This window comes from Grammomys surdaster, unplaced genomic scaffold (genome assembly GCF_004785775.1).
Source record: "Grammomys surdaster isolate TR1022 unplaced genomic scaffold, NIH_TR_1.0 139, whole genome shotgun sequence".
Taxonomy (NCBI): domain Eukaryota; kingdom Metazoa; phylum Chordata; class Mammalia; order Rodentia; family Muridae; genus Grammomys; species Grammomys surdaster.
In genome coordinates this window covers 20,897,261-20,921,813 of record NW_021604597.1, presented here as the reverse complement: position 1 = coordinate 20,921,813, position 24,553 = coordinate 20,897,261, and the positions used below count along the sequence as shown (strand labels likewise).

Here is a 24,553-nt window from a genome sequence, read left to right as displayed (position 1 = left end):
TTGGGATAAAGACATGTATTCTTCAATAAATTTGCTAATAGATTTTATAGGCAACATATATCTCTTTGCTGCAAAAACCATGTTCATAATATCTTCAAATAGAAACATAATCAATTCTTTAAATTTTACAGTATGAAATGAGAAATATTTATATTGGTTTTGTAAAGTAAATTAGTGTCATATGTAAAAATAAACATACATTATTTGGGCCCTACATATATTTTTTTCAATGAATTTTCTTATTTCTGCAGCCTTGAAGATAATAATCTACATCAATAGTTCTTATGTAATTATTGTTTTTCATGAAATACTGTGTTTTTTCTATTTAGATAAATTTTATTTTAATTATTTTTCTATACAGTCGTCAGAAAAGACATAGGTCCAATATTGTATATGGCAGAAAATGTAGGAACCTTAGAAGTGATTCTAAGAGTCTTCTTGTGCTATAGCCTGTGAATCTATACATCCTCTTAGGCCATTTCAAGACTTGCGATGTAAGATACAAGCCCCAGCCTCTGATATACAACAGTGAAAAATTTCCAGCTAAGTGCTTATTCTTGCAAATATTTTATAATTTACATTGTTCAAGCTTTTCTACATTCCCAAATAAACTAAAATTTCATGAAATGAGATAATTGTTTTTAAAAATATTGAAGGATGTACAGATTTTTCAAAGAAGAAACCAAATTTCAAAAACTGATTATGTGCTGTTTTAATATTTCCTGTCATCTAGAAGTGAAAGGCTATCTAAAAACACAGTTATTAATTAACTTGGCATGTCAGAGAGGTATGTTTATATAAACTACTTTCAGGGCTAAGGCTTCAGAATTGAATGTTGAACAGAAGAGTATTAAACATTGATAGGCTTGTGAAAGTGCAATAAAACTTTATGACGAGTCAATATATACCTGAGCAGTTTTCTCTGATCATTACTTTAACAGCCTTGCCCAACTCCAGCACAACACAGCAAACACTACAGGCTATGAGCTAAGGTAAGTCTCCAGGTCCCAGCAGATCATTATGGTCATGTTTCTAAGCAAAATAAGTTTTACTTTATTTATGTTAGATATACCTGAATATTTTAAAAATAGTAAAATAGTTTCTCATTTTAAGTATGCTGATTCTTCTAAAAGCAGAGAAACAAGGTCAAGTTTTATAAAATATAGAAATTTTTTTCTAGTTTGCTTTAACACTTCTTTTGTCCAAATGAAAGTCCAATTTTGGTTTGGTTTAAATTCTTAATAGCAGAGAATTTATGTGAATTTTTGTGGAAAAATACTGGGATACTCCAGGTACTGTAAATATATTTATTTAAGAATATTTCCATAAGCAGAATAGATTCTAGATATATAAAATATTTAATTGTTGCTAGCAGAACATTAAAATAACATCAAACACTACCATCTAATAAATTATTATTCATGTAAAATTGTTTATCAATTGTTATTTCCCCTGAAGCTTTGCTTAAAATTAGTATGATCTGAAAAATAATTGATGTCATTTTCAGCCACAGAAAATGAATAATTTTAGTCCTTATTGTCTGTGAATATGCTCATCCAATTTGATTTTTTATATTACCTTTATCCTTGTTTTGCACATAACTGTTATCCTTACTTTCATAAAGGAGGGCTGATGTCACATAGTATGCATTTTCAAGTATTTTTATATTATTTTGATTTGTAAAATTATGTTTTTTCCAATTTTTTTGAAATTACAATATTATTACTTTATATTCACCCCTTTCTTCCATCTAACACTCTCTCCATGTTTTCTTTCAAATCTTTGATTTCTTTCTTTAATCGTTGTTGTTGCATATATAGATGCCCACAGCTTTGTTAGCTTAGAAAGTAATATGTAGACATTAATAATTAATTGTGACTTATTTACAAAAAAATGCTCATTTAAACACAGTTACCTTTCTTTCCTCAGATGGCAAAGAAGAAATTCAGTGGATTAGAAATCTTTCTGATCGTCCTCTTCATCATAGTAACGATAATAGCTGTTGCTCTGGTTGTTGTTTTGGCAACAAAGGTGCCAGCTGTGGAAGGTAAGTAACACTGCTTTAAGCAGCAGAGTGAAGTCAGGGGGAAGTCATTCCACAGTAGCAGTGGCTTCAAAACTGTGTTGGTGTCTGTGAGGGTGAAGTAATGAACTAACTCACACAAGTTGTAAGTTTCCTCTTGTTTCCATAATTATGCTATAGCACCAAATCCAACCCTTCCCCAGTCTGACTAATGAATAAATAAATGAGATTAAAAATATTTGTTAGATAACGTCTGTGAAATGACTTGAAATGTGAAGAACTTGGTGTAAGTTCCAAAATTACTACATCTCTCTGCCCATTAGAGTCTCGTGTTCTCAGTAGAAAGTTACTGCATTAAAGATTTTGTGCATTTTGACAATGGTGGACTTCTTTATTTTAAACAAAGGGATATGAGGAAAAGAGGTGAAGTGTTAAAATAGTTTAAATAAATTGCCTGCACGTTCTCTTTCTTTCTCTCTCTCTCCTCTCCTCTCCTCCCCTCCCGTCCCCTCTCCTCCCCTCCCCTCCCCCTCACCCCTCCCCTCCTCTCCTCTCCTTGACACCCTTGAGGATGCCAAGTTTTTTGCTTTGGTTTTCAGAAATAGGAACAGTTAATGGATGGTGTAGACAATATTCTTTTTATCCTTGTTATAACTGATGAGATAGAGAACACATGAAAAATACAAGGAAGATGAGTTAAGGTTCCAGGTTCCTGGTTCTCCCTTCCTCTCCTAATCAGAGTCTGCACAGCATTATGGGACTCCGAACTGTCTCTTCCTCTATCATTTTCTTTTGACCAAGTAAGGACTGAAAAGGATGTTATCTGTTGCACTCGTGTCAAACACCAGTTGCAGATGCTATCAGTGTTATTTTCATACCTTCTCCCAATTGTTGACAGCCCTAAAGTCAGCATTCCTCTTTCCTAAAAGTCAGACCATACATAGTATTTTAAAATGTTTTTGAATCTTATTATTATATTGACCAAAGGCTTGCATTTTTTGGGGTCGTCTAGAATCACAAATTGATTTTGCTTTAATAATAAAAGAAATGAATCCAGTTGTTAAACACAGTATTCATTACTTAATAAAAATGAATTTTATATTTTCTTCTTCCAGAAATAAAAAATCCAACTTCAACCCCTCCTAGTCCTGGGAGGTGTCCACCTGAACAAGGTGAAAATACCAATGAGAGAATTAACTGCATTCCAGAACAACATCCAACACAGGTCTGCCAAAAATGCTCTGGATGATTTTAGAAATATAAACTGCATTATATGAAGATATCTACTCAATATAGAATAATTTCATATTATTAAAGATCTTCACATAACCTTTACTTATGCTCCCATTACTTTTCTGTATAAATTTGTGACCAAATTGATGTTAATGAACTTCCTTTCAATTCATTTGGATTTTTCAAATTAAGAGGTTACTATCCATCCATACTCAACAAGTTACCTAACAAGGTTATAAGCCTGTCCTGAAAATGTCATTGCTCTTCTCTCTTAATGTTCAGTAACTTCAGGAACACTTAGACGGTTTAAACTACACTATTTGTAGTTGAAGTTTTAAGAATTTCTAGAAAAGTATATATGACTCACTTATCTACATATATCTATATTTTATTATATGGAAATTAGTGGAACTTGTTGGATGCATGTAACCATACTTTGACTCAAACTTTTTAATTCATAAATGTTGTGAAAATAAAAGTCAATGAGTGTATGTGTTTTATGTTCATATTTGACAAGTCCTATAATATTTGTGTTTGAACCTCAATTCTACCCTTCCTATCACATGACATAATGAACTACTTGCCAGTCTTTTTATATATTACAAGTTACACAGAACATTATTATTTATCAGAAACTATAGAAATCAATGAAGTATTTATCAGTAAACTTATAGTAATAACTTCTTTTATCTATTGATCAAGCAGCTACATAAATCAGTGTTTACTGTTAACAATATACTGAGAAAAGTAGATATACTGATTACTGTTCTTTTCAAGAAATAATGAAAAAAAAAGAAATAATGGACGATTAATACTGAATCCTTTTAGAAAAACACATGATTCTAGGAAAGAGATATATGAACAGGCAGTGATTTGGCTTTGTCATCTTGAAGGCTTTTAGTTAATTTAATCTGTTAAGTTGATGAAAAATATTTTCTTTTTCAATATTCATGAGCATAGTAATAAACCAAACTCATGAAGTAAACAAATTGTAATTCAGCAAATATATTTACACTTGTCATTCAAGAATGCACAGTGAGCCCAACATTGTTCTGCATGCCTGTAAATCTTGCTACTAGAGAGGCTGAGGCAAGATGATTCTAAGTCTGAGGCTAGCCTTGTTAAATGATCCAAGAGGATATATAGATGTCTGCAATGCATTTTTGTGGTAGAGTGTGTACATAGCATTGCATAGTCTGGATTTTATTCAAAATATAGGAAAAATAGTCAAACTGGAAGAACACTGGAACAGAAAAGGAGTTTGTTGACATTCAGATTATAAAAAAAATAGTCAAGATGGTTTAAATGAGATTCTGTTATTAAATAAACTCTCACTCATTGAACTTTAGACTTAACTGGAAATTCAAAGAGTTTATCAAGGCAAAATGAATAGGTCCGAGGATTTATGCAAGTGGGTACAAAGTTCAATTTTAGCTGAAGTTGTATAATCTCAATAGGTTTTAGTCATTAATCGGTGTCTTAAAATGTTTTTAATTAGATAATATTCAAAGGTAATTTTTATTACAGAGAAATGATAAAATAAATGCTGAATGAATGAAAACTAAAATCTCCCAGATATTAAGAAAATGGCCTAAATATGTATTTTGAAGGGAATGTTTATTTAAATTATGTTACATGAAGTTTTATATGTATTTCATAATATTTTCTCAATAATACCTTATAAAATCTTTATGATACTTAAACCTTTAGCTTTCCATTATCTTCAGTGATAACCCAAAGCAATAACTTATTAACAATATATATAAAACTCTATGAAATTAGATTTTGAATAAATGTTATTTTCCCCAAACAAGGCATTTAAGATTAAGTTAGTCAAAATGATTACATTTTGTAAATTTTCATATACTTTTTTAATTATAAAAGTTCTCTTACATTTTATATAGCCAAAGATTCATCATGATTGACAAAATATTTAATTTTGAAATATGCTACTTATTGTATACAGAAGGCATGTATATGTAAAAGTTCAGTAATAACAAGGTAGGGAATAGTCAAACTGCTATTGTAGCAAATTGCTAAATTCTTACTCAAAGTGTTTTAGTCAGCACCGTCTACAATAACAAATATCAGACTTGGTAGCTTCTACACTTATTTCCTATAGCTGTGGAGGCTAGCTGTCCAAAAACAGCCAATTTTCATCAACTTTTAGTGAGGATATTGAATTTGTTAAGTATATGTGTTCATTTACATCATTCCCACTCCTCTCTTAGCTTTTTCCAACAACTTCCATTGCCCTACACCCTTCACGTTTATGGCCTCTTTTTCTTTAATTATTACTGTTACAAACACACACACACACACACACACACACATGTGTGTGTGTCTGTATCATTTCAGAGCTGATCACTTGGTATTGAATAACCAAATAGTTGTCTTATCCTTGACAAAGACTCATTGTCCATCTCTCAATAGTCATTGGTTGGCTGTAATGCTTCATCTAGAAGTGAGATCATGTGAGATTTCTCCATTTACACTGGTCTATCCATTGCTGGCCCTATTGCTCAGCTTTTAGGTGGGCAAACATACTGTTTAGATTTCATGGGTGTATCTTCCATGTCATATTTAGAAGTCACTGTGCCACAGTACAGCAGTCCTGTTCATCATAAGCCTTAGGTGTAGGATTGGGATGCAGATGTATCACGTGGAGCTAGGCACTACACCATTACTTGCTCTCTACATTTTGACATGCTGTAGCTTTCTTTGTGTGGTGCAAAAAGATACATCATTGAACAGGAGTGAGAGCTCTGTCTCTCTGTGGGTTTATCTAAAGAGAATTTTTCTACTGTTGTTATAGATGGTGCTTCTTGCTACCCTCACAGAAAAAGTTTTCAATATGTAGACCAGAAGGAAGAAGTTGTTTTTGCAATGACTTCAGTAGTCTTGAATATGTTGAATTAGGGACAATGCTATGACATTATTGTAGCCTCTATTCCTTCTTAAGATTCTTATAAGCAAATAAAGTAATATGGGAAGAAGAGAATAGGTCTTCATTCATCATTTCAGTTTGAAAAGAAAAAGTTACACCGTTGATTCAACTTCATATATTTATAAGTATATATTATAATTATAATATACATACATACTCATGCCACATAATAAAATAATTATTGAGGATTTTTCTTGCAATTTTATTTATGGGAGTTTACTGAAATTATGGCCATTAATGAATTGAGTGAGCCTTAATGTTCTGTCATTTAAGCAAAACAGAAAAAAATATGAAGTTAGAGAAGTAAATGAAAATATTGAAAACACTTAAAATTGTAAATAATAGGAAGAGCACCTAACAAACAAAAGAAACATTATATTCCAAAAGATAAATTAAAATTAATTTTGATTTCCTTTAAGAGTAATATTTTTAGATTAATCCTAATATATATGTATGTAGACAGTAACTGTACACCTCTCAAGTATTTATGTTAACTTGGAGCCTTGAAATAGGATCTTATTTGGTCAAAAGACTTTTGCAGATCTGTTTCAGCGAGTGTCTTTATATGGAGACACTATGTGGAATGACAGACAGAGTAAAATTAAATGACCAGTAGAATGAAGTAATGCCAAATCTTCCAAGGATCACTAGAAGTCATGGAAACTACTGAGAATTCTTCCATAGACCCACAGAAGAGGCATGGCTCTCTGGACAGCTTGAGTCGGGATGTCTCTGTGAGAATTCATTTCTGTTACTTTAAGACATCTTTTATTTCATAATTTTATGGCAGCCCCAGGAAAGTACTAATAGAGTATATTTTGAGAAATTACCATAATTCAAGCTTAGCTAGCTTTTCAGTTTGTCAAAATATGATTTCATTGCATTTTATTTTTGTTTTTTATACAAATCCATACACCTGTTTGGATTAGTACACCTATGTCTGGTTCTACATTTGTGTTTGAACTATGTTAAAACAAAACATCTTAGAAAGACTGCTCTAATGCCCATTATTTTATAGTAGGATTTTGTGTTGTTTGGGACCTTTTGATAGGTTACATAATTAAAGATAAAACTATCTAAATAAAGGCTGCACATGCCTGATACTATGAAAGATGTAAACTGATCCTTTATCACTACTGTTTGTAATGTATATATGTGTTTATTTCTGTATATAAAGCCATTTTAATGTGATGTGAAGACAGTTTAATATATACATTTAGTTGTTTAACATGTACAAGTTAAAAATTGTTTTCACAAAAAATAGTGATGAAAACATTGTACCAATATTCAAATTATAAATATGTGTCATAATTAAAACTTTTATTATATAGATATTTGTTACACTGTTGATGATACAGATCACTATGCTATTCAACATGTTAAGTATGCATTTTTGATTTCTTCTAATTTATGCAAATTTCATGTAGTTAGTAAAATTGCTGTGTAGTCAAATTTAGTAATATTTGTTAAAGTATGGTAATTTGTTTTGACTATTTAAAATAACTCAATTACTAAAGTGTTTAGCTAATAATTTTTAAAAACCTGTTATAAAGCTCTGGGCTGAGACTGTGGTTTAAGTGGTCAAGCAGTTATCTCGCATTGACAAACCCTTTTAATAAGCCCTAGTCATTGCTACAAAAGTTATATGTGATTGAATTAAATCAAGATTTTGAGTTATGAAACATCACCTGAATTTGATAATTAACGTAAGTATTCAAAATCTTCCTTGTTATCATGATGAAAGAAAAAATACCATAATTATTGAGAGGACAAAGGGTCTCAAAACATGTGTGTTTAGAGCATGAACAATAAGAAAACAGTTCTTGCACATCTGATTGCATTGCCAATTATGTTTTTTTATTATTATTAAAAATATTTTTACAGGCTAAATGTGAAGAGCGTGGCTGTTGCTGGCGTCCCGGAAACAACACTGTCGTTCCTTGGTGCTTCTTTGCAGATAACCATGGCTATAACATTGCAGAGGTCACGAATGAAAACACTGGTAAGGAGTGTCCCCACCACGATAGCCCAATACGTGTTCCAAGATGAAAGAGTCTATTTTAAGTTGTTCTTTGAAGATAGTATCTTCAATAGAATCCAATAAGAATATACATCAAAACTTTTAAACAATATATTGAGGATTTTTTTTCAGAGTTACCTCATGTAAAATAAAAAGAGAAACAATTTTGTAATAGTATAATAAAATTATTAATACGAAATGAATTATTAATAATTTGTCAATATATAAACTATTTTAAGTGTATGAGCTTTTCTTTTCCTTTGTCTAAGGACTTAGAGCCACACTGAACAGAATCCCTTCTCCCACTTTATTTGGAGAAGACATTCAAAGCGTCCTCCTCACAACTCAGAGTCAGACTCGTAATCGTTTCCGGTTCAAGGTTTGACTTTTATGATTTCTAAAAATTTAGTTGTATTTATTTTATGAATGTAAATTTTGTCTCTGTGTCTCTGGGGCAGGGAGAGTGCCACAGGAGAGCAGTAGCCATGGAGTTCAGAAGAGGGCGATAGATATCCTGGAACTGAAATTATAGATGGTTCTGACGAACCATGAATATGCTGAGAACTGAATCAAGGTCCTCTGCAGGAACAGAAAGAGATATTAATTTATTACAAGCCATCGTTCCAACCCTTGCCTTGTGATACTTCTAAGAAAATTTTTGTCTTAAGTGTAGTTGAAGAAAATATTCTTTCTCCTTCCCATGTATTCTCCACCCTGAAAAATATTTATCCCAAAAAGATAAGTAAAACACTAGTTACCCTTTTATGTGTCCTTCTCTCTTTGAAGACAATATCCATAATGGTTTCTTCTCCAGCCATTTTTCAAAAATTCATAAGTCATACTTTATTTAAAATACTTAGGCTATTGTCTTGAGAAGGATTGGGGCTGAATAAGTGTTTGTATTAAATTGTAGACTACATTGGATTATTATTTAAAATATTTTAAACATTTATTTATTTTATGTGTATGGATGTATTTATTGCTGGTATGAACATTGTTACATTTTGTGTATGTCTGTTGACCACTGAAGCCAAATGAGGTTATCAGAGCCTTGGAAATGGTGTTACAGATGTTTGTTAACTACCATGTGCATACTAGAAACTGAACCTGAGTCTTCTCTCTAAAAGGGTAATGATTGTTGCTAATCATCAAAACATCTTTTCAGGATATACATTTAAAAGTTGTTTTGAGATTAGTTAAAATAGTATTGTATAAATGCAGTGCAAAACTTCATACTCCAGGTTAAAGCAAGAGATTACTGGTTTATATGAAGGAGTTAGTCATATACATGAGTGTGTCTGTATGACTGCAGCGCATAACTTCATATTAGGTTAAAGCAAGAGGTTACTGGTTTATAGGAAAGAGTTAGTCACATATGTATGTGTGAACACACACACCCCTATAATTTGGAGAAGAATATAATAACTTTGCGACTTTCTAGAAACACATTCAAAATATTAAATGATTTAAATTATTATGTATTGAGTTTTGCACTGATAAGAATAGAACACATGGGAATGAGTATACTGAAAAATTAGTGTATTACCAGAATGTATTTTAAAAAGCCACTTCCAAATTCTTTATTCATTATTGCAAAGAACTAAAGTAAAAGTCATTGCCCAACAGCGGGATAATTGATAATTAAAATTTGATATTATATATGATATATGTGTTATGTCATATATATTTATATATAAATGTTATTTAGATCACATATTTAAAAGAATAACAGGTTAAGGAGGGACTGAACAGAGGAAATAAACAGGAGTTATGAAAGTGGATATATATAGCTAGTAATATTGCTGTCAAAGTAGATAAATACTTAGGAAATATTCTATATACTCCAAGGCTAAAACCCAATGTTAAGCTTTACGGATTCCTTTCTATTGGTGATTTATAGTTTAAAGTTTCATTGAGATGTATAGATTTCGAGTTTGGTTAATTTCAGTTTGACTTATTTCATCTCCAAGTTTTTTAATAAATTACTTTTAAAAATTAAAATAAATGATCACTTTCCTCTTGGGAATAACTAAAGAAGTAGATAAAAAAGTCCTTACAACATTTACCATAAAAGCCCAGTTTTCAATGATATTTAGTGACACTATCTCTTCTGTAAATAAATATATTTACTCAATAATATAGAAAACTGTCAACCAATTAAATATAATTATTTCTTAATAATTTGTATGGCTTATCTATGTTATTTATGCAATATATAATATTCTATTAATGTTATATAATATTATATATATAGATCATTTCATAGCTTGTATGTAGTAATTCAGAGATGAGTATATCATAACCACTTACTGTTTGTGTATTAAAATCTGAGCAGATCACAGATCCAAAAAACAATAGATACGAAGTGCCGCACCAGTTTGTAAAAGATGTAACTGGAATACCAGCAGCTGATGCACTGTATGATGTTCAGGTCTCAGAAAACCCATTCAGCATCAAAGTGATCAGGAAAAGCAACAACAGAATCTTGTAAGTGATCCTTGTCTCTTGCATTCATATCAGTAAAAATAGCCAATGGAGGATAAGGACATATTAACAACAGTGCCAGTTCATAAAGAATATACAAATTTCTCCCAAAAAAGTGAAAGTATAGATCTATGAACATTATGATCATAGAATAATTATTTTGATTCCCTTAAAAGAAAGAAACTAAAATACAAATTTGAAAACATCAGTTGATGTCAAGCAAATGCATGGCAGGAACAATTGATAAATGTTTGCATTGCCAATATTCACCCATATTGGAAATGGTTGCTATTTATGTACCCTTCATGATTTCACTTTGTCTGAAACAATTTTCAGAAGTAGATGGTTTCTGTGAGGTATGAATTTCCATGATAATGTCAAAATCGGTTTTTTCACACATAAAATTTTAAATACAAATTAAACATTTTCATTTAGAATGTATTGTCTGGGGTAGGGAGTAATTGTCTCAAAGAATTTAGTAATATTTAGTAATTTACTAGAAAATTCAACATTCATACAGGTAGGACTCTATAAATACACACATGTATACATATGTATGTGTATAATATAAATTAATAAAGCTATGAATTTTGAAACGGTTTATCAGGGATATATGGGAAGATTGGGGAACAAATGAGAAGGAAATTATGTAATATAATCTCAAAAATAAAAGAAAAAATGTTTTGGAAATAAAAGTAATATATTTTTAAAAAAGAAAACACTAAAGATATGGACTTGTTATCAGGTAATGTTAATTAAACAACTTGAAAATCAAATCTCATAAATTTACGTCCACTGAATATACATTTTTCTAGTTTGCTTACTTTTAAGCAGAATAGTCCAGCACAGAAAAAGAAATACTTCACTGAATTACTTACATGTAAAATCTCGACATGTTTAACCATAGAATAAGTAAAAGAGGATGTTTGTCTTGGCTCTGGTGGTGAAGGATAAGAGACTTTTCTTAATGAGTTACACATGAAAAATATTGTTTTCAAGAATTTTGCATGATACTTTTATTGTTTTTAGAAAGACTGATTTTTGAAATTAATTTTAGCGTGAATGGAAACCACTTTAGTGATGCATTATATAAACATAGCACCCTACAGAATGAGCCCAAGTTTAAACCCGAGTGCATAGAATACGATTGGTAATCTTTGAAAAAAAACTTTGTTTATCTATTTTTTTATTTATTATGTTGCTTCTGTGTAACAGAAGGACATTGGTAGTTATTTTCTGAGACTGAAAAGGCCTAGAGGGTAAGATGGCTGGCTATGAAAACCTTGATGAAAACAGGGATCTATTGATACCATACACAAGTTCTATCTGTGTGACAATTTGTACTTCTTCCAGTCATCACCTAAGAAGTCAAATATTCTGAATAATATCAACATTAAACTAAAACAGGGGAGTATATCATTTATATACATACCTTTCTTTTTTCTTCCTTTCTTCTTTTTTTTTTTTCCTCAGGTTTGATACCAGTATTGGTCCACTGGTGTACTCAAACCAGTATTTGCAGATTTCAACAAGACTTCCAAGTGAATATTTTTATGGCTTTGGAGAACATATTCATAAGAGATTTCGTCATATCTTAGACTGGAAAACATGGCCAATCTTTACTCGAGATGAAATTCCCGGTGATGTACGATATTATTTTCTCTTTATAGAGTAAATGATCATACTGACAGTTTTATTTTTGACATTATTATTTTTGTGACGATGCTGATTAAATTATTTACACAACAGAAATACTTACTGTAGAATTGTTTCTAATTTGGTTTAAAATTAAAATTGTCTAGAAAAGCCTCAAGTTGATCATAGCATTTTCAAATAAACTTTCTTTGGGTTGGTCTCCACCTTCTGAGAACCCTTTTATTTTCCTATTCTCCAACTTGCACCTCTGACACCCCATTTCCTCTCTGCTTTGTAGAGAGTGTAGGTTTAAAGCCAGGAATTAGATCTGAGGAGGAACATAAGGACATGTGGCATTTTTCTCTCTGAGTTTAGATTATCTAATTTATTATAATAGTCTCCAGTCCTGCTTATATTCCTGAAAAATATCACTTTTTTTGGGTATCGAGTCAGATCAATTTCCTGGCTTTTGTGAACAGAGTAACAGTAAGTCTGGATGTGAAGATATCTCTTCGGTAGGATATGCCCTTTGGGTATATGCCCAGAAGTGGTATACATCATGAATATGCTAGCTTCTTTTTCATCTTTTTTAAAGAAGTCTCATCATGACTTCCATGATGGGTATACCAGTTTACACTGCCAGGATTAATGAGAAAGGGTTTCTATTTCTACACATCCTCATCTGAGGTTTCAGCCGTTTTTTTCCATTTTTAGTTTTTTTAAAAAAATACTTATTTTTATGTATATGCTTTTTGCATGTACCTGTGGATGTATAACATGTGCATGCCTGGTAGCTACAGAGGTCAGAAGAGTTCATGGATCCCTCTAGAACTAGAGTTACTAATATGTTTGAGCTTTCATGTGTGGGATAGAGTTCAGGTCCTCTACAAGAAACCCAAGTACTCTAACCACTGAACCAACTATCCATCTCGCATTTATTTTCCTGGTGATAACCTGATTTGGCAGAAATGGAATCAAATGTTTAATTTAATTTGTATTTTCCAAATAAGCGAGGATATTTAATACAGTTTAAGATATATATCGATCTTTTGTGTTTCCTCTTGCCAGAGCCACCTATTTAACTCATTATCTCAGTCACTATCAGATTAACTCTCTGGTTGTCTTTCAATTCTTTCTTTATTATAGTTATTAACTACCCTATCTGAAATATAGCTGGAAAGTATTTTCTGAACTTCTTAAGACTATTGCTTTGTTGTTTGATATTTTTTGCAATGAAGATCACTTTAATTTGCACTTCTGTGCTATTAAGAATGATATTAATTCTCTGTGTCTAACTCTTGAAATATTTTTATGAAGTTTTTACTAATTTTAGCATTTCTAAATTTTAAAATTAAAGCTTTTGACCCATTTGACTCAATTTATGTGAATTTTATTTAGAAAAGACATATGAATCTAATTCATCTTAATGAGAACTGATAGAAAAATCTTAACTTCTCTGACTGGTTTTTGTGAGTAATTGAATACGTATTTGAAGATAGTGACTGTTTGGTTTTTACTTTATTTTTTGTATTTTACTATTCTTTTTTTTTTTTTGCAGTGTTGTGGTTAAAGCTTGGTGGAATAATTACAAATAACATGCTGTCCATAGGTTGAAGTGTCTGTTTTACTTCAGACTCAATCTCTTGCAACTTTGCCCACTTTTGAATGGTCCATAGCACATAATCACCTAAAGCATTCAGTTTTTGAAAGGGAGGTTTTTTCTTTTTGCTTTTTGTTGTTTCATTTTTGTAAATACTATAACTCCACAATACGTTATACAAATTTACATATTATGTATTACAAAATCTTAACTTTCACACTTCATAGAACTATCGTAATCACAGTGCCTTGCTTATTGTAGATTTGTTTCTTGTGTTAATGTGAAACTCATAAAATTAAAAGATAAACTACTAAAGTTATTTTTATTTATTACTTAGCTATCTTTATTACTTTTGAGCACCAATGCTAATACTATTATTTCTCCCAATGAGTAAGTGGATAGTTGGTTTGAAGGAGCTTTGTACAAAACGACAGATACATTCTACCACTCTTTGTTTTCTGTGTTGACAGCATTGTCATCTGAAATAAACACCAAGCTGAAAGCTTTTTCATTCTGTATTTCTATCTAGGCTTGTCTTAAGTTTCTGTCTAAAACCAATTAGATAGTCTTACCTATCCACTTGTCTAAGTTGTTTAGCATTTCCCTGGATTATCTCATGTTCCCATTTATTCTTGAAAAACATATTGTAGAATCTAGGATAGACAATGCTCTGGGTCCTATGGGAAAAAAGTGTGTGTGTGTATGTGTGTGTTTGTGTTAATATCAATATAGCTTGTCTAAATATATTTGATTCTAATAAAACAAAGAGAAGCAAGCATCATATTAACATATGTCAATGACTCTTTTGCGGATATAAAATTATTAACTAAAGTACAGTATATTATTTTTGTATCTTTTATGTGACATAAAATAAGAAGTAATAGTATAGAGCTAGAGAAAGTCAAATTACAAAAGCAAATGAGTTTGTAAAAATTATTTAGCAAATATCTTCATTTTGATTTAAAATATCTTTACTTTATATTCAGTTAAATATTTAAAATTTGTAACTTCACCTTCCAGAATAACCATAATCTCTATGGGCATCAGACATTCTTCATGGGCATTGAAGACAACTCTGGGAAGTCATATGGTGTTTTCCTTATGAACAGCAATGCAATGGGCAAGTACAATTTATTAATATTATGCTTGTGTGAAATTTGCATAAAAGTTGCAAAAAACTAGCATATAAATACTCTTCTTATTCCTATAATAGATTCTTGACTTCACAAAAAACACCTATTTTTTAAAGAATGGCATAATGTGAAATTATTATTGGAAAATGTTATAATTATGTTTTAGTCATAAGTGTTTTTATTTGGAAAAGTATACATAATGTAGTGACACACAATTAACCTTAAGGTGCAATAACTAATTGAGATAGAGTGTTAGCAAGATATTTGTTCTTATTAGGAGTTTGAACCTTATGCTTTGCTATAAGATTTTCAGAGGAGTCATGCCAATTTTAGAAAACGACATATTGACAATCGTTCATAAATCTTACAAGCTGCAGCCTTCTGTATTTTGACCAAGTTATTCTTATTGTCAATAGCTTACTTCTCCTTAATAATTGAATATTCTATGCACTGATATGGCTAACAAGATGTTCTATAAACACATGTCTCAATTGTTTTTATTATTGATAACATTTTACAAATTATGTGTATTTGTTTTCTACATTTATTTTGTAGAGATTTTCATTCAGCCAACTCCAATAATTACTTACAGAGTTACTGGTGGCATACTAGACTTTTATATATTTCTTGGAGACACACCAGAACAAGTAGTTCAACAATACCAAGAGGTTTGTTTCAGACTGAATTTGTAAATTATTTCCCACAATAATTTGCTTTAAGAAATTGTTAAATAATTTGTTATTCAAATAGAACTTCCTATCTACATGTATTTTACTTACCAAAATTTGATGACATGAGTTGATAATTTTTATTATCCTCTGTATAATTTACATATATTTAAATGTCTATTTTATTTCGATTAATTTTGTCCCTAGATCACTGAGCTCAGAATTCACTCACTTAAGATGTTATGTGTTAAACTTTTACTTAGTTATGATGATTTTTGATAGAATAAAGCAAAATGAAGTATATAATTTGAGAAAATAGAAATAATCAATGAAAATGTGGATCATCTACAAATTTAATCAAAATGGGGTATGACAAAAAGTGTTCCTTTTGTGTTATAATTTCCATTAATATACTTTGATTCTTATCTTTATTCTTGATGGTAGAGAAGTATATCTTTGCAAATATTATTTTCCTGAGTGTTTCTTTATCACAAAACACACAAAAATGTTGTACAGGACATAAACTTTCTAAGTGTGTTGGTAAATATTTATAAGAAAATTCTGGAAGATTTTGCAGCAGTAAATAAAATTTTATATGATTCTGTTCTTACAGTATCTAGTTAAATGAATGCAGAGGCCTAGTAGAATAAAAAGCACATCAATATTAGTTATTCTAAAAATATTTCTCTTTGTTGAAACTAACTAACTGTCCATTCACCTCAAGCTCATTGGACTGCCAGCAATGCCAGCGTATTGGAACCTTGGCTTTCAACTGAGTCGCTGGAATTACGGGTCTTTAGATCAAGTGAAAGAAGTAGTAAGAAGAAACCGGGAAGCTGGCATCCCATATGTAAGGAGAGTGGAAGGTGCTATGGATTGGGAGATTATAGGACAAACATGGTCATATATTAGGAAATGACTCAAAGTGTCATGAAACATGGACACATAATGTATCTTAGGTCAACAGTCTAGAATACTTATAAAACTGATTAAATGATAAATTTAGTCTGTATCCATGCCTGATGTTTGTAAGTTGGTTCAGTTTGTGTACTTTCTTCTTTTTTTGAGATTCTATTTACCTCATTTTTGCTTTCCTTTCATTGTTTTGATCCTCTAGACCCTCACATATATACTTCCTTGCTTTTTAAAAAATCAATGAACTCTTTTGTATTAATTGGTCAAAAATATTCTTTTGATGAACTTATCAGAACTTGTATTAATACAAATGGTTTGTTATTATTATATTTCCATTTAAATTTGGAGAAATCATACATGAGTGCTATGTTTAATAATTTGCACTCTCCATCTCTGTACCCCGACTTCTGTGTTCACACCACAACCTCTCAAATTCATAAATACTTATTTAATTACTATTAACATACATAAATATGTATGTGTGTATTTTTGCCTAGCACATTTGATACTTCCTGTATTTGCTTAGGGCTTACCATTTAGTATTAGATAACCTATTCTGGGGCACATCCCTGGAGTAAAACCCATAAGAGCCATACATTATCAGGAAAGTGCTTCTAGAACTGGGACTTTGTGAGATTTCTTCCTCTGTGATGATTCATCAACTGTTGTCATTGGACAGCTCACATTTAGGCAAACATATTGTGAAGATTTCGTGTTGCCACTTCCTGTCACATAGAGTGACATTATCTCACAACAAATGTCCTGGTCCTCTGGCTCTTACAATATTCCAGGCAATTCTTCTGCAACACTTCTTGTGTCTGTAGGGATTAAATTGTAGATGTATCAATCTGTCTTAAGGATACCATGGTCAGTTTTTCTATGAATTTATGTGTTTTCACCAGTTGTACATTGCTGTTAAGGTCTATTGGCTGCAAAAAACAAAAAGTGTCTTTGATTAGGAGTGAAAGCTGCGCTTATCTGCAGGTATAATGTGTAATGAATGCAATTGGAAATTAGACATGTTTGAAAAATATCAGTAGTAGGGAACAAATATGTATTTGTAAACAAAATAGCATTCTGTTTTTTAAATAATACAGATATCATGCACACACACACACACACACACACTCATAAGCATGACTTGAATACATGTTACCAATGAGACATGTCAATGAATTGCTCATTAAGAATTTTACACTTAAAAATGGGACAATCTAGTGCTAGTACAGTAGTTCTGTAGTAGAATGAACATTCCTTAGATTCTAGTTTTCATAACAAACACTAAAAAAAGAAACAAAATAAACAAATAATATGAATGAATGAAAGTAAACAGTTTGATAAGCAATTCTACATTTTTGTACTATAAACTCTAAGTAAGTTACCTCTTTTTCTTGAAGCAATGTCTGCTTCTGTAGCCCAGTCTGATTTGCATTCTGAAACCCTCCTACTTACCTCTAAATAGTAAGATTAAATTACATTAGCTTGCTTTCTGAGGTGTAGCTTGGGTTACTGTTAACTCAAACATTCTCTACATAAAACAAATGCCAGTGCTTAAAGATTGAGGTTACTAGAAAACTCTTTCTACTGACACTGAAACCAACTTTGCTAATTTTCAGGATGCACAAGTCACTGATATTGACTACATGGAAGACAAAAAGGACTTTACTTATGATGAAGTGGCATTTAAAGGACTTCCTGAATTTGCTCAGGATTTGCATAACCATGGACAAAAATATATTATCATTCTGGTAAAGATAATTTGTGTAATAAGATGTTTTAATTATTATGAATTTGTATATTAACATATTGCCTACAGAATATTATTTCTTTATTAGGACCCTGCAATCTCTATAAATAAGCGTGCCAATGGTGCAGAATATCAAACATATGTGAGAGGGAATGAGCAAAATGTTTGGGTGAGTGAGTCAGATGGAACCACACCACTTATTGGAGAGGTAAGTTCTCACATCCTTTAAATTCATGGGGCTCTGACTTTCTATTATGCAAATAGTGCTTGTGTAAATGTCACATAAGTGTGTATGTGTGTTTATGTGCTTTTCTCTTTGGACTTAATTTATAATTTTGCTAGGAAACTAGTCAGATGAAACACCGTATAACAGATCACTTGAATTCAATTATCAAAATGGAATCCAATAGTTTGATATACTGTTCAAATTCCTGTGAAAATTCTTCAATGTTTATATGAAGAAATTAACATAAATATTTGCAAATTGAGTAACTATAAACTACACACTTAGTTTTACGACTTACACTTAAAACTCAAAATAAGGTATAGTTACTGAAATTGTTGCAAAGAAGAAAATTGAAATATTCAAAATTGGATTAAAATTTTAAAACCATAGAGTCAATTATGTGCAGAAGTCTAAAGGTGTCTAGCTTTTGCATATTTATGTATTTACATAAGTCTGTCAGTCAATCGATACGTGTGTACATGTGAGTGCAGATGTATGTGCACCATTGCATGTATGTAGAGTCAGAGAACAGTTTGGGTGTTAGTTCTTGCCTTTCACCTTGTTTGACACAGGAGCTCATATTTCCTGGTGCGTTTGTCAGGCAAGCTATTCCAGGAGCTGCATAGGATGCTTCTGTCTCCTCCCATCCTTCTTTAGGAGTGCTAGGATTTCAGAATGGCTACTGTTCTGGGAATATGAATGCAAATCTTATTTGGCAAAGATTTAACTGATGGAGACACCTTCCCAGCCTTTGATATATATGTTTGTACAGAATAAATATTACTAGAAGCATAGCCATACCTCATAATACAAGCAAATGACTAGACACATAGTGTTGGTAATTCACTGCTGTGGTTAAAAAAAAAACTAAATAAAACTATGAGGAAGTAAAAAATGTAAATATGTATTTATTAAGCCATTATTTATAACTGATAAATATTGTATCTGCCCTTACTATAGTTTAGAAAATTAAACATTCAAAGGCACATTTTCTCCTGTGATAATAAGTTCCACCAGTCCCACACAAGTCCCTGATATTTCATAGACTATGTTTTTTGGACACTTGTTACTGTGATCCTGCCCAGATCAAAAGATAATAAATGATGTTTATCTGATTTTAAAACTTTATAAACTTATCATAATTGATTAGAAATGAATTCTACTTGTGAATACTGCTATTTGAGGGATACATAAAGAATCATATTCTGAAATATAATAAATAATAAAGAGACAATATAACATATCTTACATCTCATCTTTGATATAATAAGATCAGGTCTTTGATACCTTGAGTTTAAATTCTGGCTCACTAACTGTGGGGACTATGACATTGAGCATCCCATTTAACCTCTCTGTGTCATTTGTGTCACTTTGTAGAATGGATTTAATTAATCTACCTTATTTGTAAAATGAAAATAAAAGTATTTGTCTTCCAATGTTCTCGTAAATCATATGTTACCAATTATAAAAATGTTTAGAAGACTTAGACAATATTTAGCATGTATTGCCATAAAAATGAAACTCTCTGTTCTTGAAATTTTGAATGTAGATGTGTTTGTAAATGTACTAATATTTTTTTAATTGATGAAACTGAGATATATTACTTTGGATAATTAATCTAATCTACAAGAAAAAACATTTACTTTTATTTCATATGGCAACTTCATCCCACTCTTTTTCTTTTCTAAACACTCAATGATTTTTCTTCTTGTTTACTTTAGCTATTTTTTTATGTATTTAACATAGTGTTGAGAAATTTTGAATGTTTGATGCACATGAGTCACACGTAACTACTGAAGTACAATATTGGGGATTTAATAGTGTTAAATACTATTAACTACATGCATTTGAAATACTACTGAATTTAAATATTTTTATTCATTTGTACATGTGAATAATCTATTCATCTAGGTATGGCCAGGATTAACAGTGTACCCAGATTTTACTAATCCCAAAACCTGGGAGTGGTGGGCAAATGAATCCTATCTTTTCCATCAGCAAGTGGAATACGATGGGTTTTGGATTGTAAGTAATTATTGTAAACAAATCCTTTTATTTGGTGAACAGAAAACGTTATGTTCATAAACACACACCTGTACACACACACACACACACCCTAGAATATATTCTAAATGAAATTTAAATATTTTCTATCACTTACTAGATTTATAATTGTGTAGAATTAGATGTGTTTGCAACACTTAAAATTCTTCACTCCAGTCTCAAATACCTTTCATAGCATTTGTACCCTGTTTTTAGGTATGTGTGTGTATATATATGTATATGTATATGTATATGTATATGTATATGTATATGTATATGTATATGTATGTATATATGTATGTATATATGTATATATATATGCATATATATGTTAATTTTTAACTCTCCGTATCATTTTGTAAGTTTTATTTCACTATATTTTATTTATGCCTATATGATTATATGCTTATGTTCATGGACACACATACCTGTGCCTATATATCAGATAGATAGATCAATCCAGGAGTAAAACAATTTCAAGAATGACTTATTTTTAAATAGCATAGGAAACTTGTTGTTCACAATTTTAAACTCCTGTTTTGTATCCTTTTCTATTTAGGACATGAATGAAGTTTCCAGCTTTATTCAAGGTTCTCTGAAAGGATGTACTTCCAATCTACTGAATTACCCTCCTTTTACTCCTGGTAAATTTCATTTGCTTACCTAAACACCCAATGTTGAGACAAAAATTTCGTTAACTAATAAATTCTAAAGCATAATTCTTTTTTTAAATATTGACTTTGATTTTTCAATTCTTTTGTTTTTGAATTGACTATTTTTTTTTATAATTTATTTTTTCTCAAATCGTAATTCATTCACACAGGGGTTATAAACACAGAAAGGCAGGATGTGGGGAAGGGAATGACACTGGAATGTGGGTGATCAGGGGGAATACAGATATCATCAGAACCGGGTATCGCCTGGGTGAAGGTTCAGGGAACAAGTCACTATGACTCTGCCTATGACTCGCTTGTCCTTATCTAAGTTGGTATTGTCTACCAAGGCTACCTATTTACAAGGTCTATGACTACTCAGGCTTGTAAATTTCCACAAAAGCTGCCTGTTTACATTAGCTTATAGCCATCTGTTTCAATGTTTTTTCACTGAGACCCAAGACTTGGTGCTAGTATACATGTATGACAGGCCTATTGCTGATTTTAGGCCTATGGCTGATTTTAGGCCTTCAGTGGGTAAGCAGGGTTGCCCCTGACATCTCCTCCCTTCTCTAAGTATAGAAGGGCTGTGGCAATTCTAATCTTGCGAAGACGGGGATAGAGGCCTGACCTCCAGTATTTGAAGGGGACCTTGTTATGGCTCCAGTCCCCCTGTCGTTGTCTAGTGAGGCATGAGTGCCATACCCATCCCAATGTCTTTTTCCTGGAGAGGGGATACTTTTGACATCAACCCCTATGCAGTCAGGCTAAAGCATATTTCTAAATCGCAAATTTTGTTATAATTTTTAATCCTAAATTTAGTGTTTTTTTCTTCTTTGCCAAATATAATATCCATATGGTTGCACTAGTGTATCTTTTATTTACGTTTGTGTTCTATGCATGTATACATCTTTTCATGCTCATATGTGAGATTCTGAAGGTTTTCTCTCTTCATCTCTACAATATACTTTTTAATTTTTGTGTGTATTGTTTGTGCATGTATATAATTGCATGTATGTACATGAGCTAGTGTAAAACTAAATGTTAATTTTTTTCCTCTTCATATTATTTTGTAAATTTTATTTCTTTATGACTTGTCTATGTCTATATGATTATATGCTCATGTTCATGGACACATTTACCTGTGCCAAATCATGGAACCCAGAAGAAAGTTTTTGTTTTATCTTTCTATCACCCTCTGTTTATTCCACTAAGGTAGATTTTCTCCCTGAAACTGACACTCTTATCTTCTCAGCAAAACTTAAAAATTCTTGTCCAGATGCATAGAATTATAAAGCTGCACTGTCCATCCACCATGTTATATGGGTGGTGGGATCTAAATTCTGGAACTTGAGTTTTCACACCAAATATTACTAACTGTTGAGATAAGCAGCTTTACTTAAAACTCCTTGTTTTTAAGACAAGTTTTATTCCTTAAAGCTAGAGTGTGTTTGTTGACTAAAGGAGAGAGGGGGAGAAAAGACATAGAGACAGACAGATTGACAGAGAGTTCTGGGGATCCACCTGTCTATACCTCTGAGGGCTAGGATGACAGATGGTCACCACCATGTGAGACTTTCATGTAGTTGCTGGATGGAGATCTGAACTCAGGTCTTTATGCTTGTGTGCTGACCACTTTCCTTACTGAACCATCTCATCAGCTCTTAACCATCATCACATTTAAATCAACTAGTGTGCTAGAAATGATGAGAATTAGTATTTAGATGAATGCTGCACAATATCAATGTGTAAACTGCAATTAACTTATCAATGACTATTTCCCCATAAATTTGTGTATTATTAAAACAATGAAATATCATTTAATTAAATATAAAACATTATATGTATTGCAATTAATACGTGATGTGTTTATACTTATTGTAGCTAAAATCATTGTCCAGCCTCCACAGAAATGAAATGCAAGAACCTTATCAGATATTGATTAATTAAATGTGGTCTTTTGTGATTTTTTAATAGATGTTTAGAACACAGTATAAAAATAGAGACAAATACTATGATAAAATACCTCACAAGAATATTGTGATATATTTTCTCTAAGGTATTCTTGATAAAATCATGTATTCCAAAACTCTTTGCATGGATGCTGTGCAGCACTGGGGGAAACAATATGATGTACACAGCCTGTATGGATACAGCATGGCTATAGCCACAGAGGAGTAAGTACAACTTCATGCAGAAACTCAATAACTCACTGTTTTGTTTAGACACGTGCTTCTAGAAGCATAGCAATTTAATAGAATGTTGTAAGAGTCAGAAAGAAAAACATTTTCAATATAAAAATCCTGTAGTATTAAAGTATCCTTCTTTTTTATTAATATTGATGCTACCAATATTAATAAGTTATTGGGAATTACATGACATGTGTATTTAGCAAAGATTTGCTTATTTCATAGAGGATATTCTTTAAAAAAATTTTTTTTGCTTTCTATGGAAAAGAACGATATAATTGTTTTTATCAATCATGAAATTCTCAACTGGTTTAAAATGATGATACTGTAACTGCTTTTATCCTCCAAAAATAAGTGTTTCAAGTTAATTTCTAAATAGTAGAGCATAGTAGAATAAGGAACATGGCACAAAACAGAAGCAGGTATGTAGCACACATTGATTTTAAGTTTTTTTGCTTGTGTTCTGTAAATTTCTAGAGAGTAGTGACCAACTGATAACACACAGACCTTCTCAGTATTTTTCACATTCTCTTTAAGTGTATATTCAAGTGTTAATGATTTCGTGGTGCTAAATCACAAAATGCACAGAAACTATAGTATATTGCCTTGATAAAGTTGTTACTTCTAACTGTACAAACCTCTATGTAATAATAGTAACAATAATAGAAAAACAGGGTATAAACTTGAGAGTGAAGGACAATGGATGGTTTAGAGGGAGCATTCTTGGAACAAGCTGGATGCAGATAGGAAGGAGGGAAGGAAAATATTATAATTCTATTCTAATTAATAACATTTAAACATAAATAAATAAAGCATGAATGCAGTGTGAAACATTACATTTTTAGTTAGGTTAGTTTTCAGATAAAAGCTAGCACTAACTTATGGCTCAAAATAAAACAGCTTATGCTATGAAAATGGCATGTGAGGATGCCATATTTTTACAGAGGGAGCCTAGTTAACTTTGTAGTTTGAAGTATACCTGGGACTTTGTTTGTTTTTCTAATGAATTCCCTTTGATGGAAAATTAACATTAATGG

The 24,553-nt window shown here is 31.3% G+C and overlaps 1 protein-coding gene across 2 annotated transcripts in view; it reads left to right on the top strand.

Annotated features, from left to right (window-relative positions):
* The first annotated feature begins 929 nt into the window (after positions 1-929).
* The window catches only part of Si (sucrase-isomaltase), a 70,414-nt gene continuing 46,790 nt past the window's right edge, over positions 930-24,553 (top strand). The window contains exons 1-15 of one of the 2 annotated variants that reach the window (XM_028763595.1): positions 930-992; positions 1,930-2,047; positions 3,139-3,248; positions 8,088-8,205; positions 8,493-8,602; positions 10,559-10,710; positions 12,181-12,352; positions 14,963-15,062; positions 15,631-15,743; positions 16,468-16,593; positions 18,275-18,406; positions 18,494-18,613; positions 20,543-20,656; positions 21,234-21,318; positions 23,387-23,504. In XM_028763595.1, coding sequence (XP_028619428.1) covers positions 1,930-2,047; positions 3,139-3,248; positions 8,088-8,205; positions 8,493-8,602; positions 10,559-10,710; positions 12,181-12,352; positions 14,963-15,062; positions 15,631-15,743; positions 16,468-16,593; positions 18,275-18,406; positions 18,494-18,613; positions 20,543-20,656; positions 21,234-21,318; positions 23,387-23,504 — 1,688 coding nt within the window. In that variant the 5' untranslated portion in view covers positions 930-992. Of the gene's footprint in view, positions 993-1,929; positions 2,048-3,138; positions 3,249-8,087; positions 8,213-8,492; positions 8,603-10,558; positions 10,711-12,180; positions 12,353-14,962; positions 15,063-15,630; positions 15,744-16,467; positions 16,594-18,274; positions 18,407-18,493; positions 18,614-20,542; positions 20,657-21,233; positions 21,319-23,386; positions 23,505-24,553 lie in introns of those variants that run through there. The other variant, XM_028763596.1, reaches the window with a different exon arrangement.